This window comes from Schistocerca cancellata, chromosome 5 (assembly GCF_023864275.1).
Source record: "Schistocerca cancellata isolate TAMUIC-IGC-003103 chromosome 5, iqSchCanc2.1, whole genome shotgun sequence".
Lineage (NCBI taxonomy): Eukaryota > Metazoa > Arthropoda > Insecta > Orthoptera > Acrididae > Schistocerca > Schistocerca cancellata.
In genome coordinates this window covers 722,058,055-722,074,879 of record NC_064630.1, presented here as the reverse complement: position 1 = coordinate 722,074,879, position 16,825 = coordinate 722,058,055, and the positions used below count along the sequence as shown (strand labels likewise).

The window sequence follows — 16,825 nt, the reverse complement described above, 5'->3', positions numbered from 1 at the left end:
AGTCTTGTTAGCATGCCTGTCAACCATTCAGTGCCTTAGTTACATGATAGGTAAGTACCTTTCCTCATTTCACAAGTCATATTCCATGAAGGACTTTTTATCATTACATCAATAAATCTTTAGCACTTCATTCTTTATGTTTTGAAAAACTAACGTCAGGCAGTTACATTATATCGCTTGGAAACAGTTTATATAAAACCAGATAGTAACTTTAATTAATGCAAAACATCTGTAGATCCAACAAATTCCACTAATGCATGACCTGTTTGTATAACTTACTGGAGTGAGGCCAGGTAGCATTCTTAAGTGCCGTGATAATAATAGGATGGTTGCCCAATAAAATATCAGATGATTTGCAAGATTCTACTTGGCCACATTTCATAGAGTATTTGAACAGTGTATATGCTATAGCTGTTCTATGTCTGCCCCCTTAGCTGAATGGTCAGCGTGACAGATTGCCGTCCTAAGGGGCCCGGGATCGATTCCCGGCTGGCTCAGGGATTTTCTCTGCTCAGGGACTGGGTGTTGTGTTGTCTTCATCATCATTTCATCCCCCTCCGGCACGCAGATCGCCCAATGTGGCGTCGACTGTAATAAACACCTGCACCAAGGCGGCCGGACCTGCCCCATACGGGACCTCCTGACCAATGATGCCAAATGCTCATTTCCATTTCCATAGCTATTCTGTGCACCAACATGCTCAAATTCTGATCAGAAGGTAGAGGACCTCTACAGAAAGTTAGAGAAACTAACTAGTGTCAGTGAATCTTAATGCAAAAATGAGATACAATTTTAAAAATTGGTTCTTCAGAAGGAACTTTGGTTATGAGACAAGAACCATTCCTTCTGTCATTAGCCGTATTCCACCAAGGACTTTTCATCATTGTAGACACATCAAAAAAAATTTTGCAGCACCTTGGTTCCAAGATTTCCAGAACCTGTACAGAAAATTGGAATAAAGATCAAGAAAAACACTATTTCTGCTCTTTTTATTGATCATGAAAACCACACATTACATGTTGTACCACCAAACAGTGAGACCTTCAGAGGTGGTGGTCCAATTTGCTGAACATACCAGTACCTCTAAAGCCCAGTAGCATGTCCTCTTGCATTGATGCGTGCCTGTATTCATTGTGGCATACCATCCACAAGCTCATCAAGACATTGTTGGTCCAGACTGACCCACTCCTGAACAGCGATTTGGTGTAGATCCCTCAGAGTGCTAGATGGGTCACGTCGTCCATAAACAGCCCTTTTCAATCTATCCCAGGCACGTTTGATCGGGTTCATGTCTGGAGACCATGCTGGCCACTCTAGTCGAGTGATGTCGCTATCCTGAAGGAAGTAATTCACAAGATGTGCATGGTGGGGGCACGAATTGTCATCTATGAAGACGAATGCCTCGCCAATATGCTGTCGATATGGTTGCACTATTGGTCAGAGGATGGCATTCACGTATCGTATGACCATTAGGGCGCCTTCCATGACTACCACTGGTGTGCGTCGGCCCACAGCAGGGAACCTCCACCTTGCTGCACTCGCTGGACAGTGTATCTAAGATGTTCAGCCTGACCGGGTTGCCTCCAAACACATCTCCGACGATTGTCTTGTTGAAAGCATATGCGACACTCATTGGTAAAGAGAATGTGATGCCAGTCCTGAGCAGTCCATTCGGCATCAACAGTTTCTGTCTCTCTGTATCTCCTCCATGTCCGAACATCATCGCTTTGCTTCACTCAGAGACACCTGGATGCATCCCTTGTTGAAAGCCCTTCCTGGCATGTTGTTGGGCCCATCTGTACCACGCTGCACGGTGTCATGGTTGCAAAGATGGACTTCCCCATGGACATTGGGAGTGAAGTTGCGCATCATGCAGCCTATTGCACACAATTTGAGCTGTAACACGATGCCCTATGGCTACACAAAAAGCATTATTGAACATAGTGGCGTTGCTGTCAGGGTTCCTCCGAGCCATAATCCTTAGGTAGAGGTCATCCACTGCAGTAGTAGCCCTTGGGTGTCCTGCGCGAGGCACGTCATCAACAGTTTCTGTCTCTCTGTATCTCCTCCATGTCCGAACATCATCGCTTTGCTTCACTCCGAGACACCTGGATGCATCCCTTGTTGAAAGCCCTTCCTGGCACAAAATAGCAATGCGGACGCGATCAAACTGCGGTATTGACCGTCTAGGCATGGTTGAGCTACAACAACACGAGCCGTGTACCTCCTTCCTGGTGGAATGACTGGAACTGATCGGCTGTTGGACCCCTTCCGTCTAATAGGCACTGCTCCTGCATAGTTGTGTACACCTTTGGGCAGGTTCAGTGACATCTCTGAACAGTCAGAGGGACTCTCTGATACAATATCCACAGTCAATGTCTGTCTTCAGGAGTTCTGGGAACTGGGGAGATGTAAAACGTTTTTTGATGTGTTTATTAACAGGTCTTAATTTATTGTCCCTAAACAAGTAGTAGAAGCGAGTGGGTTTCAAAGGCCATTGCTAGTGTTCATTTGGCAAGACTCCTGACCATTGTGTGTGAGCTGTAATATCTGGGTGTGCCCTATGGCCTAAAGCCATTGCCTGGGTTCCCTCAGAATCCCAAAGTTGTTCCACGTGGGGAAACCTTATCAAACTGTTGGTGACACTAAAAGGAAGTTAGCTTGCCACTGGCTTCACCAGAATGACAATGTTATATCCCCTCCTGCTAACTACACGTGTAAAAGATGCAAGCTGTTTTAACAAGCCAAATAGTATATGGTGATGCATGCTTTCTCATAACCGGAATTCCTTCTGAAGAACAATTTTTTAAAAACTACATCCCATTTTCGCATTGAGAACACCCGGTATTACATTTTAATGGTATTCGCTATCATTTGTTAGTTTCTGTAACTCTCTGCGAGGTTCCTCTACATCTTGATCAGAATGTGAGCACATTGGTGCATAGAATTTAATGATCTGTATGGATTACAAATGATATCTTGCTGTATTATTGTTTTTAATAGTCTTGTTCACAGTAAGCCCACTATTAAATTTCCTTCTTGCTCAGATCCTCTATAATGAAATACATCATGATTTTCATCTAATGTGATCTTCAGTTTTCACAGCACCTCTGATGAGCATTGTGATCCTATTCGATATATTATTTAACTTCTCTCCCAATTCCACTAATATTTTTTCAGTGTATTGTTCCTAAACAAGTAGTGGAAGTGATTGGGTTTCAAAGGTCCATGCTATCGTTTATTTGGCCAGACTTCTGACCATTGTGTGTGTCCTGTAGTATCTGGGTGTACCTTGTAGACTAAAGCAATTGCGAGGATTTCGTCTGACTACTAATCCCAATGTTGTTCCACCTGGGCTTTAATACTGACTTCACAGGAACTCACATGTGACAGTAAGACCTTTAACAACTCTATCCCTCGTGGGTTAGCGTGCCAGGGCCCAAAGTGTTTGGTGGCACATGTGAACAGTGCTAAACCTCAGCAGAGCTATGCTCACAGGAGGTTCATCCCAGTCATAAATACATCCAAATACTGGAGCAGTTCACATTCCAACAGACCCAAACGTCAGTGACTTATAATACATTCAAGTCTATTTTAGAGGGTTGCAGCCATTAACTAATAATGAAGTCTGCTGTGCTGGTCCCATCCCACCACAATGCACAGTAGAGGCATGAGTTCAACCATGGATTAAAGAAAAAGAAAAGGAGTCTTTATCATGGAGGGAGCAAGTAAATCACACAGAAGATGCCACTGCTCCATACCACATGCTATTCTTTACTGATGTTGTGACAATAGGTGCACTGTACTAATCAAACTGTTGGTGGCACAGGAAGGAAGTTAGCTTGCTACTGGCTTAACTGGAATAACAATGTTATCTCCCCTCTTGCTAGCTAAATGGACGAAAGTAGCAAGCTGTTTTAATCATGCCAAATAGCATATGATAATGCAAGCTTCCTCAGTGAATTTCATTGATGAAATCATCTCGTGTTATCAGCAGCACTGTGGCTTGGTGGTGTTGTAACATTTTGACACGTTTACTACTACTCATTTCAGCTGAAGCTAAAGCAGTTAGTATAAATAACTTCCTTACTAAAAACATTAAAATGCTTAGAAAGAGACAAGACTAATGTTATAATCCATTAAACTTGACACAATTTAATTTTCTGTCTCATCTACTCTAGTTCTGTAGTATTAATTGTAAGTAAAAAGAGTAATATAAATATAATTTTATTTATATTTCTGTTCACAGAATGAAACTGTTGGAGTGGATCACATTTGTAAAAAGTAAGAGATGCCTGCCGAAATCACCAACTCAGTCATCTAAACTGAGGGCTGATGGGAATGAAAAATTCAAATACAAAGACTATGCGTCTAGTGTTGAATTGTTTACAGAGAGCATGGCACATGCATTGTATAACAGCAAGGAAATGGCTTTGGCTGTTGCAAATAGATCTGCTGCCTTGTTTTATTTGGGAGCGTATGAGGTACTCTAAATTTATAGTTCACAATTTGCATGTTGTAATAAATTGGAGAAAGAAAGGGCACACTAAAACACTGGAATATTACAATTTGTAAGTTTCTGTTGCTGTTATTCATCATCTATTATTAATGTCAAAATTTTATTTTGGAATGTTGTTGATTCTTGCTGCAGTATTGTAGCTGATAATGCTTTTCAGAGAAATACAGCTTTTGTTCATTGCTTTAAACTGCCAATGAGGCAGGACAGCAATAAAATGCTCCACAGTGCTTTTTTCTGAAAGTACTAGTCTACATATTTTGTGGGATTCCATCATTCTAGTTGAGTCCAAAGACCATCCTAATTACTATTTCATGTATGGTTCCTCATCCAATTCATCTCAATATGAAAACTGTGTTTACTCTTGAAGTACCTCATTTGTGGATAAGTGTTCAGTCCTATTAAAAGAAATTCTTCAAATATGATGCTACCCTTCGTAAATACTCGTACATCTCTTGGGCATGTATTTATGTTCTTAGCCTCTTCATTCTGGTGTATCAAGGTGAGAAGCAACCTCACATTGGCCTACAGAGGCAACTTTAGTGACAGTGTGAACTTTTGTTATATTGTTTCATGTTCCACAAATCATTTGTACAATTCATTGTCATGACATGGAACTGGTCATTTCACAATCACATTACACATTAATATGAAAATATGGCTATGCTGACCTTTTAAATTATTATTATTTTGTAATGATATTGGGAGTTAGTATCCCTTACCCACCACCTTTTGAATGCACCACTTTTTCTACTAAAGACAACCTTGATGTGGTGTAATGAATATCATTTTTCTTCTGGTATTGTAATTGCTTTTGCTTTAATGTATTATTTAAAACAGACTCCATAAGGGAGTAATTATACTATGAAACAGTAGTCGAAATGTGAACTCCTCAAACAGATGTCCACAATATGATTGTGGGTGAGCATTGCTTATTATTCTTGCAATACATATTTGATCAATGAACACTTTCTTTCTTAAAGATGAGCTACCCCAGACCATTATTCTATATGATGTTATTGAATGAAAGTACTCAGAAATATGTCAAGTTACGGATTTATCTTTCCCAAAGATTTCCAATGTTTTGAAATGCAAATATTGCTGAACTAAGTTGTTTTTAGAATTGCAGAACATGTTTTTTTCCAGTTTAAATTCTCATCAATATGGACACTTAAAATTTTTGAAATTTCCTCACTGTTTTTTACAGTTGTTGTTGGTATAGTATCTCTGGACATGTAGAACTGAATATGTTGTGTCTTTTTGAAATTGAGGATTAGACCATTCACAGAAAATTATTTACCACTTCTCATGTTGTGTGTATGTTTGGATGGATTGCAAACTGTTGTGACTTGTCCAAAAAGAACTAATTCAGCTTGTTGTTTAGATGGAAGGTAGTCTACATATATGAGAAAATTAAGGCCTTGTGGGATACCCGTAAGTGATTTCTCCCCAATTGGAAAGATTTCTGCTGCTTACACTGATTGAATTTTTAAGTGTAACTTCCTACATTCTTTTGGCGAGATATGACATTATCCATGAAAAATGAACATAGACCTATTTCAAAAATTCGATTTTTTAAAATTTTTGATGTCGTATCTCAAACACTTGAGGAAGGAGGCTGGATTTGGGGGGGGGGGGGGGGGCACTATCTTAGTATTGTCCCAGTTCTGAAATATCATAGATCCAAGGCTGATGTGCAGAGCAGTCTGAGTTAAAGTGGGGAAGTGTGCAGTCTCCACGTGACCCATATTTACATTTAGTGATTTTGCTGATTCCTCTCCGTTTACTGCTTTCACGTCAAATGAAAACAAAATGGATTTCTGTGGCCAGGAGCTATCAAGTGAATTAAAATACATTCACATAATTACGGAAGGCTAATATACGTTATTAGTTTCAAATTTTATTTTATTTCCACTTTTCTGACAGCCATGCATTAATCACCTTGTAGAACAATGAAGTTATTTTTGTCGGTTTGCTAAAGAAATTTTGTTTTTATTAATCTTTTGTGCTGAGGCAGTCAATGTGTTTGAAACAAAGTGTTTGGTTCCACACTATTGGCTAATTTCAACTGCTCGCTGCATTTCAAGTGCACATTTTCATCTTCTACCACGTATGGCATTATGCCATAATAAAGAATAAAAAATGAGTTAATACAGTCCTGGTACTCCTAGAAAATTTACATCCCGAAACCCACACTGAGAAGCTTAATATCAGGTCAAGGCGTACTTCATTGGGAATCCGGACATACAAATGTTCTCTTTAAGTATGCACTTTAAAATGTGCCATTTTAGTATGGCGAGGTCCGCCGCTCGTGGTCTCGCGGTAGCGTTCTCGCTTCCCGAGCACGGGGTCCCGGGTTCGATTCCCGGCGGGGTCAGGGATTTTCACCTGCCTCGAGATGACTGGGTGTTCGTGTTGTCCTCATCATTTCATCATCATCCAGGAAAGTGGCGAAATTGGACTGAGCAAAGATTGGGTAATTGTACGGGCGCTGATAACCACGCAGTTGAGCGCCCCACAAACCAAACATCATCATCATCATTTTAGTATGGTTCACGAAATTCCAATGCTCTTGGAGTATCCTCTGATGTCTTTTTTCTTTTATGGCATAATGTAAGATCTTTTAATGTTTTACACGTACGAACATACAGGCTTCCTGTGTCATAGTAGCTGCCAAAGCACGGTGGTGCCTATTATCTGGCGCTGTCTGACGACTACTGAAACAAACCTATTTCTAACAGGTCACAGGAAAATATTGCGAATGGTGGTTTGAAAAGCATTACTTTCAAAGTAAATTTCCTTTTATGCAAGTTGAACTATGTGTGAAAATGTACGATGAATTTCGTAAATCACAGAGCATTTGCTGATGAGGCACTTAGAAGTATTTCGAGCCCAGAAGACCAGACATTCATGTTGTTATTATGAGCAAATTGATGTAGTGCTATGTGAAGCTCTCTCTCTCCTCTGCGGTTGCTAATTTATTTGTGGAAAACTTTGAGGACAAGTCACTGGACTCGGCTAAAAGTTTTACTGGCACATATGTGTGATATATCCTAAAGTGTAACATGCGCAAAAAATATGAACATTATATGTGAAAGCTTAGCTTCTCTTGCAGCTTATTAACCTTAGAGACCAATATTATATATGAAAGCTTTGCTTTTCCTGTAGCAACACTATGTATATTAATTTAAAACATTAACTTTTCCTGTTTGTGTATCCGCGCTACTTAACAGTGATGTTGCTATTACATCACGTGTCCTGTGGTCTGAATATCCACTGTCATCGGCTGGCGGGGTCACGTGAGATGAGCTATGACTGGCTTACAAAAGTCCATCGCAATCTCAATTACAATGGTTCGGAAAGTGACATGCAGTGTTTGGTGGAATTTGAATTTATACTTTCGTAAATGAAAATATACAGTGTACATAAAAATCTTTCCAAAAGGAGTTTTCTTCCGGAGTTTCATTTTCTAAAGTGCCAGGAAATTCTATGCCTGTGTATAAAAACAGAACCATTCAAAGGATTGATAAGTTTTACAGTTCCGAGGGAAAATATACTGTCACTTAATAACATGGAAAAAGTGTGTTTTCATCCAGGAGAAAGTGTATTTTTAATCTGGAAATCCGGGGAAAATCCGGGAATTTTTTTTCCTTGTCCGCGTATACACCCTGCTATCTTTCTTACACTCATGCATGCTTCTACAGGTTTGCATTTCTCTTCACATTGCTACTTTGACTCGCCCGTCACTCTCACTTTTTTACATATCTGTATACCCTTCTGCCTGTTTCACTTTTTGCATTTTGATGTTTTCTTGTTACATCAATTGAATCTGATATCTCATATGTTATCCAAGAATTCCTATGTGGCATTTTCGTTTTGCCTAGTTGCTCCTTTTGTGCAGTTTTTACTATTTCGTTTCTGAAAGCTACCCATTTACATTCTATCATGTTTCTATAACTTGTTTCTGTCAGCTATTCCCTAACACTCCCTTTGAAACTACCAACAATCTTCAGTTCTTTCAGCTTATTCAGGTTCCCCCTCCACAATTTCCTGGCTTATTGCAGTTTCTTCACCTGTAATCTACATTTCGTAATATGGCTGGTGTGGTGTCACCGCCAGACACCACACTTGCTAGGTGGTAGCATTTAAATCGTCCGCGGTCCGCTAGTATACGACGGACCCGCGTGTTGCCACTGTCAGTAATTGCAGACCGAGCGCCACCACACGGCAGGTCTAGAGAGACGTACTAGCACTCGCCCAGTTGTACAGCCGACTTTGCAAGGAACGGTTCACTGACAACTACGCTCTCATTTGCCGAGACGATAGTTAGCATAGCCTTCAGCTACAGTTGCTACGACCTAGCAAGGCACCGTATTCAATTGATATTGATATTCTATTAATGTATCATCAAGAGCGATGTTCTACAAATGTGGATTAAAGTTAAGTATTCCAGAAGCTACATACTTTTCTTTATAGCATTCATTACGTATCCTGTTTCAGACCTCACGCCAGCCTGCGTGAGTTTAAGCGCGTGCCTTTCGGCTTCATCTCATTGTGTCTAGGCTGTCTTGTCTAGACACAACAGCTGGAGTCTACATTTACTCCGGTAACTGTTTTGCAGTTTAAAATCTCTGTTTTAGCAGTATATAATTTATCTAAAATCTTCCAGATTTCTTACACATATACAGCATTCTTCCATGATTCTTAGACCAAGTGATTAAATTGTACACTGTGCAAAATTGTACCATGCAGCTTCCCCTTTGATTCCCTGTGCCCATCCCATGTTCTTGTATTGTTTTTCCATCTCTTCCTTTTCCTGCTGTCAAATTCCAGTCACACAACATAGTGAATTTTTCATCTCCAATAATCTACTGGATAATTTCTTTTATCTCGTTATACTTTTTTTCAGTTGGTCAGTTGTAGCCTTGTGTCTGTCTGATGACCTGTTCACTATGGTCACTATGCTATTCATAGTACCTTATGTACATCCCTCATTTCTTGTTCATTATTAGACCTACTCCTTCATTACTCTTATTTGATTTTGTGTTTACTTCCTTTTTCTATTGTAATGAGAAATCCTGTCCTATCTGTTACTTCTGACTTCAAGTTCTATAGAGCACCTAGCTGGTTAAGGAGGTCTAACATTTCACACTCCAACCAGTAGCATGCCAATTTTTTTTCTTTTTATTTTTTTCTGGTAACAATGTCCAGATTAGCCCCTACTTGGAGATCCAAACGTGGGACAGTTTTACCTCTGGAATGTTTTACACATTCATTCATAAAGCAGAGCTGCATGCCCATGGGGAATATAGTGGCTGTAGTTCCCCTTGAATTCAGCCGTGCTTCAGCATCAACGTAGCAAGGCCATGTTGGCTACTATTACAAGGCCAAAGTGGTCAATCTTCCAGAGTGTTGTCCGTGTAACTACCGAAAAAATTGCTACTCGTTTGCAGGATCATGTGGCTGTCAGGCCCCACCATAGGATGATCACATAGGCTCAGTTGTAAATGGAGCAAATGGCATATTGTGCGTCATTGTTAGAATACTGAGGAAATACAATCAGCCCACAAAGGAGATTGCTTACAAACATTCATGTGGCCAATGCTAGAAAATTGCTCAAGTGTGTAGGATCCATACCAAATGGGACTAGCATGGGATACTTAACATATTCAGAGAAGGGCAGCATGAATGCTCAAAGGTTTGATTGACCCTGGGAGAATGTAATGAAGATGCTGTAGGGATTGAAATGGCAAACAGTTGAAGATATACACAAACTATTTTGTGTTCATAATCTCCATTAGCAGACATTGAGATGAAGACAGAGAAGCTGTGCAGTTATCGCAGAACACTGTCATGAAGAGCTCAGGCAAAGCTTGTCTTGGGCAGAGCCACTAACTGTGGTGATTGTGTGCTGGCATTAATAGGCTTGTCAGTTAGTTCCACCATTGATCTCAGTGCTTGTGGATGAAGCCTTTGCCTTGCGCAGTGCTCTGTTTCCATGTGCTCAGAGCGAGCGAGGAGGCGCAGTTGTTAGCACACTGGACTTGCATTCAGGAGGATGACAGTTCAAATCCATCTCCAGCCATCCTGATTTAGAATTTCCATAATTTCCCTAAACCATTTCAGGCAAATGCTGGGATGGTTCCTTTGAAAAGGCACGTCTGGTTTCCTTCCCCATCCTTCCCTAATCCGAGCATGTGCTCCGTCTCTAATGACCTAGTTGTCGACAGGATGCTATACATTAATCTCCTCATCCTCCTCCATGTGCTCAGTTGTCAGTTGCTCACACAGGTCACATGTTGTGTTTTCCTCCATGCTTGTTCTCTGTGTGGTATTCAGACTCTGCTCCCCTGTAGATTGGCTCGTACATCAAGGTTAATTCCCTCATCCAGAGTTAAGCTCCCTGGCTATGTGTGTCTCTCTCCTAGGGATTGCAAGGACAATATTAGAGTAATTCCAGTGTGCACAGAGGTGTTTAAATGGTCATTCTTTCTCCATATGTGAATGGGACAAGAAGAAGCCCTAATAAATGGTACAATGGGAAGTACCATGTACACTCCTGGAAATTGAAATAAGAACACCATGAATTCATTGTCCCAGGAAGGGGAAACTTTATTGACACATTCCTGGGGTCAGATACATCACATGATCACACTGACAGAACCACAGGCACATAGACACAGGCAACAGAGCATGCACAATGTCGGCACTAGTACAGTGTATATCCACCTTTCGCAGCAATGCAGGCTGCTGTTCTCCCATGGAGACGATCGTAGAGATGCTGGATGTAGTCCTGTGGAACGGCTTGCCATGCCATTTCCACCTGGCACCTCAGTTGGACCAGCGTTCGTGCTGGACGTGCAGACCGCGTGAGACGACGCTTCATCCAGTCCCAAACATGCTCAATGGGGGACAGATCCGGAGACCTTGCTGGCCAGGGTAGTTGACTTACACCTTCTAGAGCACGTTGGGTGGCACGGGATACATGCGGACGTGCATTGTCCTGTTGGAACAGCAAGTTCCCTTGCCGGTCTAGGAATGGTAGAACGATGGGTTCGATGACGGTTTGGATGTACCGTGCACTATTCAGTGTCCCCTCGACGATCACCAGTGGTGTACGGCCAGTGTAGGAGATCGCTCCCCACACCATGATGCCGGGTGTTGGCCCTGTGTGCCTCGGTCGTATGCAGTCCTGATTGTGGCGCTCACCTGCACGGCGCCAAACACGCATACGACCATCATTGGCACCAAGGCAGAAGCGACTCTCATCGCTGAAGACGACACGTCTCCATTCGTCCCTCCATTCACGCCTGTCGCGACACCACTGGAGGCGGGCTGCACGATGTTGGGGCGTGAGCGGAAGACGGCCTAACGGTGTGCGGGACCGTAGCCCAGCTTCATGGAGACGGTTGCGAGTGGTCCTCGCCGATACCCCAGGAGCAACAGTGTCCCTAATTTGCTGGGAAGTGGCGGTGCGGTCCCCTACGGCACTGCGTAGGATCCTACGGTCTTGGCGTGCATCCATGCGTCGCTGCGGTCCGGTCCCAGGTCGACGGGCACGTGCACCTTCCGCCGACCACTGGCGACAACATCGATGTACTGTGGAGACGTCATGCCCCACGTGTTAAGCAATTCGGCGGTACGTCCACCCGGCCTCCTGCATGCCCACTATACGCCCTCGCTCAAAGTCCGTCAACTGCACATACGGTTCACGTCCACGCTGTCGCGGCATGCTACCAGTGTTAAAGACTGCGATGGAGCTCCGTATGCCACGGCAAACTGGCTGACACTGACGGCGGCGGTGCACAAATGCTGCGCAGCTAGCGCCATTCGACGGCCAACACCACGGTTCCTGGTGTGTCCGCTGTGCCGTGCGTGTGATCATTGCTTGTACAGCCCTCTCGCAGTGTCCGGAGCAAGTATGGTGGGTCTGACACACCGGTGTCAATGTGTTCTTTTTTCCATTTCCAGGAGTGTATAACATGTCTTAGTGTTTTGCAGCATATGGATGCAGAACAGCCAGTGCCATATTAGCCACATAGTGAGAGTTAGTAAATGCTACAGGCCCCATGCATTAGGGGTCTCCGTACCTGGGTTTTAGTAGAATCTGTTAAGTTGGATATTAATCTTGTTCTACCTACTGTTCAATGGAAAGATGATGGTGTTCAAATCTACAATGAGTAATAACAATTTTAGCTCATTTCTAAAAGTGAGCACTGGCCACACCATATGTTATGTTTCGTAGATTGACAACATTGCAAAACTTACAGGGGAATTCTCTAATGTTATCCAAGCTAGTCCGAGCAAACTGGTTAATAAGAATAGGGGTCTGTTGATTACCAATAAAAGTAATTAATGGATACTGTACTCATTTTTGTAAGTCTACTGTTACAATTATTCATTTCTTCTACTATGTATTTACTTTACCTACAGTACTTTTGATACAAGCTGCCTAGAGTGAAGACTGCTTTCTTGTTGGTGCATTATTGTTGGAGAACGTGTTGTAGTTTCATGGTTCCTGTGTTTCTTTCGCGTCATTTTCTTACTACTTGCTGTGGAGTACTAAGATATGACACTACTGTTCTACATCTACATTGATATTCCACAAGCCACTGTATGGTGCGTACCACTACCTGTTATTTCCTTTCCTATTCCACTCGCAAATAGAGCGAGGGAAAAATAATGACTGTCTGTCTGCATCTGTATGAGCCCTAATTTCTCATATCTTTGTGGCCCTTACTGGCAATGTATGTTGATGGCAGTAGAATCGTTCAGCAGTCAGCTTCAAATGCCGGTTCTCAAAATTGACTCAATAGTGTTTCTCGAAAAGCACGTCACCTTCTGTCCAGGGATTCCCATTTGAGTTCCCAAAGCAACTCCGTAACATGTGTTGCTTGAATGTACCGGTAACAAATCTAGGAGCCTGCCTGTGAATTGCTTCAATATCTTCCTACAATCCAACCTGGTATGGATCCCAAACACTCAAGCAGTACTCAAAAATAGGTCACACCAGTGTCCTGTATGTGGTCTCCTTTACAGGTGAACCACTCTTTCCTAAAATTCTCCCAATAAATTAAAGTCTAGCATTTGCCTTCCCTACCACAGTTCTCATGTTCGTTTCACCTCATATCACTTTGCAACGTTATGCCCAGATATTTAAAAGATTTGACTGTGTCAAGCAGGGCACTAGTAATACCACATCTGAACGTTAAAGGTTTGATCTTCCTACTCATCCGCATTAACGTACATTTTTCCACATTTAGGGCTAGCTGCTATTCATCACACCAATTTTAAATTTTGTCTAAGTCATCTTGTATCTTTCAGTCATTCAACTTCAACACCTCACCATACACCATGGCGTCATCAGCAAACAGCTGCAGATTGCTGCCCACGCCATCAGCTGGATCATTTATGTGTATAGAGAACAACAGCAGTCCTAACATACTTCCCTGTGGCATTCCTGACAATATCCTTGTCTCTGATGAACACTCGCCATCAGGGACAACATACTGATTTCTATTATTTAAAAAGTATTTGAGTCACTCACATATCTGTGAACTTATTCTGACTGCTCATACCTTCTTTATTAGCCTCCAATGGAGCGCCGTGTCAAACGCTTTCCTGAGATCTAGAAATACAGAATCTGCCTGTTCCCCTTCATCCATAGTTCTCAGTATATTATGTGAGAAAAGGGCAAGCTGAGTTTCACATGAGTGATGCCTTCGAAACCATGCTGATCTGTGCAAAAAAGCTTCTCAGTCTCAAGAAAGTTCATTATATTCAGACTGAGAAGATGTTCAAGGATTCTGCAGCAAACATAAGTTATGGATATTGGTCTGTAACTTGGTGGGTCTATTCATTTACCTTTCTTATGTAATGGAGTCACCTACACTTTTTTCCAGTCACTTGTGACTTTGCACTGGATGAGAGATTCACGATAAATGCAAGCTAGGTAAGAGGCCAATGCAGTAGGGTACTCTTTGTAAAATCTAACTGGGGTTCCTTCTGGACCTGGTGATTTATTTGCTTTCAAGTCCTTCGGTTGTTTTCTTCACCAGGTATGCTTATTACATGCATCAAAAAAAGTTTTGCATCACCTTGGTTCTGAGAGTTCCGAAACCTATACAGAAAATTGGAATAGAGATCAACATAAACATCATTTTCGCCTTTTATATTTCTCATGAAAACCACACATTGCATGTTGCACCACCATGCAGCGAGACCTTCAGAGGTGGTGGTCAAGATTGCTGTGCACACTGGTACCTCTAATACCCAGTAGTACGTCCTCTTGGATTGATGCATGCCTGTATTCATCGTGGCATACTATCCACAAGCTCATCAAGGCACTATTGGCCCAAATTGTCCCACTCCTCAATGGTGATTTGTCATAGATGTCTCAGAGTGGTTGGTGGGTCATGTCGTCCATAAACAGCCCTTTTCATTCTATCCCAGGAATGTTCAACAGAGTTCATGTCTGGAGAACATGCTGGCCACTCGAGTCAAGCGATGTCGTTATCTTGAAGGAAGTCATTCACAAGATGTGCATTATGGGGGTGCGAATTGTAGACCATGAAGATGAAAGCCTCACCAATATGCTGCCGATATGGTTGCACTATCAGTTCTAGGATGGCATCCACGTATTGTACAACTGCTACAGCACCTTCCTTGACCACCACCAGTGTACATTGGCCCCACATAATGGCACCTCAAACCAGCAGGGAACCTCCACCACACTGCACTCGCTGGACAGTGTGTCTAAGACATTTATCCTGACTGGGTTGCCTCCAAACGTGTCTCGGACGATTGTCTGGTTGAAGGCATATGCAACGCTCATCGGTGAAGAGAATGTGATGCCAATCCTGAACAGTCCATTCGTCATGTCCTTGGGCCCATCTGTACCATGCTGCATGATGTCATGGGTGCAAAGAGGGACCTTGCTATGGACATTAGGAATGACGTTATGCATCATGCAGCTTACTGTGCACGGTTTGAGTCCTAACATTACGTCCTGTGGCTGCACGAAAAGCATTATTCAACACGGTGGTGTTGCTGTCAGGGTTGCTCCGAGCCATAATCCTTAGGTAGCAGTCATCCACTGCAGTAGTAGCCCTTGGACGGCCTGAGCGAGGCATTTCATCGCCAGTTCCTGTCTCTCTGTATCTCCACCATGTCCGAACACCATCGCTTTGGTTCACCCTGAGACGCCTGGACACTTCCCTTGCTGAGAGCCCTTCCTGGCACAAAGTAGCAATGCGGACATGATCGCACTGTGGTATTAACCATCTAGGCATGATTGAACTACAGACATCATGAGCTGTGTACCTCCTTCCTGGTGGAATGACTGGAACTGCACGGTTGTTGGACCCCCCTCCATCTAATTGGTGCTGCTCATGCATGGTTACTTACATCTTTGGGCGGATTCAGTGACATCTCTGAACAGTCAGAGGGACTGTGTCTGTGATGCAATATCCACAGTCAACGTCTACCTTTAGGAGTTCTGGGAACTGGGGTGATGCAAAACTTTTTTTGATGTGTGTGCTATGTCATTCATATGGGAGTCTGTCCGATGGCCAAATGACAGTATGTTTGTACGATGCTCCTGTGTGAACAATTTCCTGAACGTGAAATTTAAAACATTAGCTTTCATTTTGCTATCATCAGCTGTCATATCAGCAGCAAGGGGCTCAATGGAAGCCCTAGACTTGTTAGCGATTTTACAGATGACCAGAATTTTCTCGGGTTCTCTGCCAGATCATTTGCTAAGATGTCATGGTAGTAATTGTTGTGTGCTTCGCGTATAGACCTTTTCACAGATGCTTCGTCATTTATGTGTTCCCTTCTGAATCGAGAGTGCAACAGCCTCTGCTTCCTCAGCATCGACCAAATTTCATTATTAAACCACGGTAGGTCATTTCCATCCTGTATCCACTTATTAGGCACATAACTCTCAACACGATGGTGTACTGTACAGGACAGCTGGATTGGAAGGCGGTGGGCAGGAATGAACCATTAGGAAGATTTTAGTTAATAGGTCTTTTATTAGCAAAGACTACATTGAAAAAGGTGCACATAGTCAGGCTTAGGGAGGTGAGGGTGAGCCAGAGCATAGTCAGGGGTGAAATGTAGTTCGCATAGCTAAGGAAAAGCAGTGTCTGCCATTCGGACAAGTCCGACTGGCATGGCAGCTTCTGAAAAAACAAAGTCTGTGGTGCCACAGCACTGGGCAGGGCAGGAGATGTTGACTGCTACAGGACGCATGAATGAGAGAGAGGCACGACGGAGGGCGGCAGAGTACATCCAGCTCGGACA

The 16,825-nt window shown here is 42.7% G+C and overlaps 1 protein-coding gene across 2 annotated transcripts in view; it reads left to right on the top strand.

Annotated features, from left to right (window-relative positions):
• Positions 1–16,825, top strand: part of LOC126188183 (SET and MYND domain-containing protein 4-like) — a 141,903-nt gene that overhangs the window by 10,334 nt on the left and 114,744 nt on the right. For both annotated transcript variants that reach the window (XM_049929708.1, XM_049929707.1), the window contains exon 2: positions 4,250–4,484. In XM_049929708.1, coding sequence (XP_049785665.1) covers positions 4,251–4,484 — 234 coding nt within the window. In that variant the 5' untranslated portion in view covers position 4,250. The remainder of the gene's footprint in view (positions 1–4,249; positions 4,485–16,825) is intronic.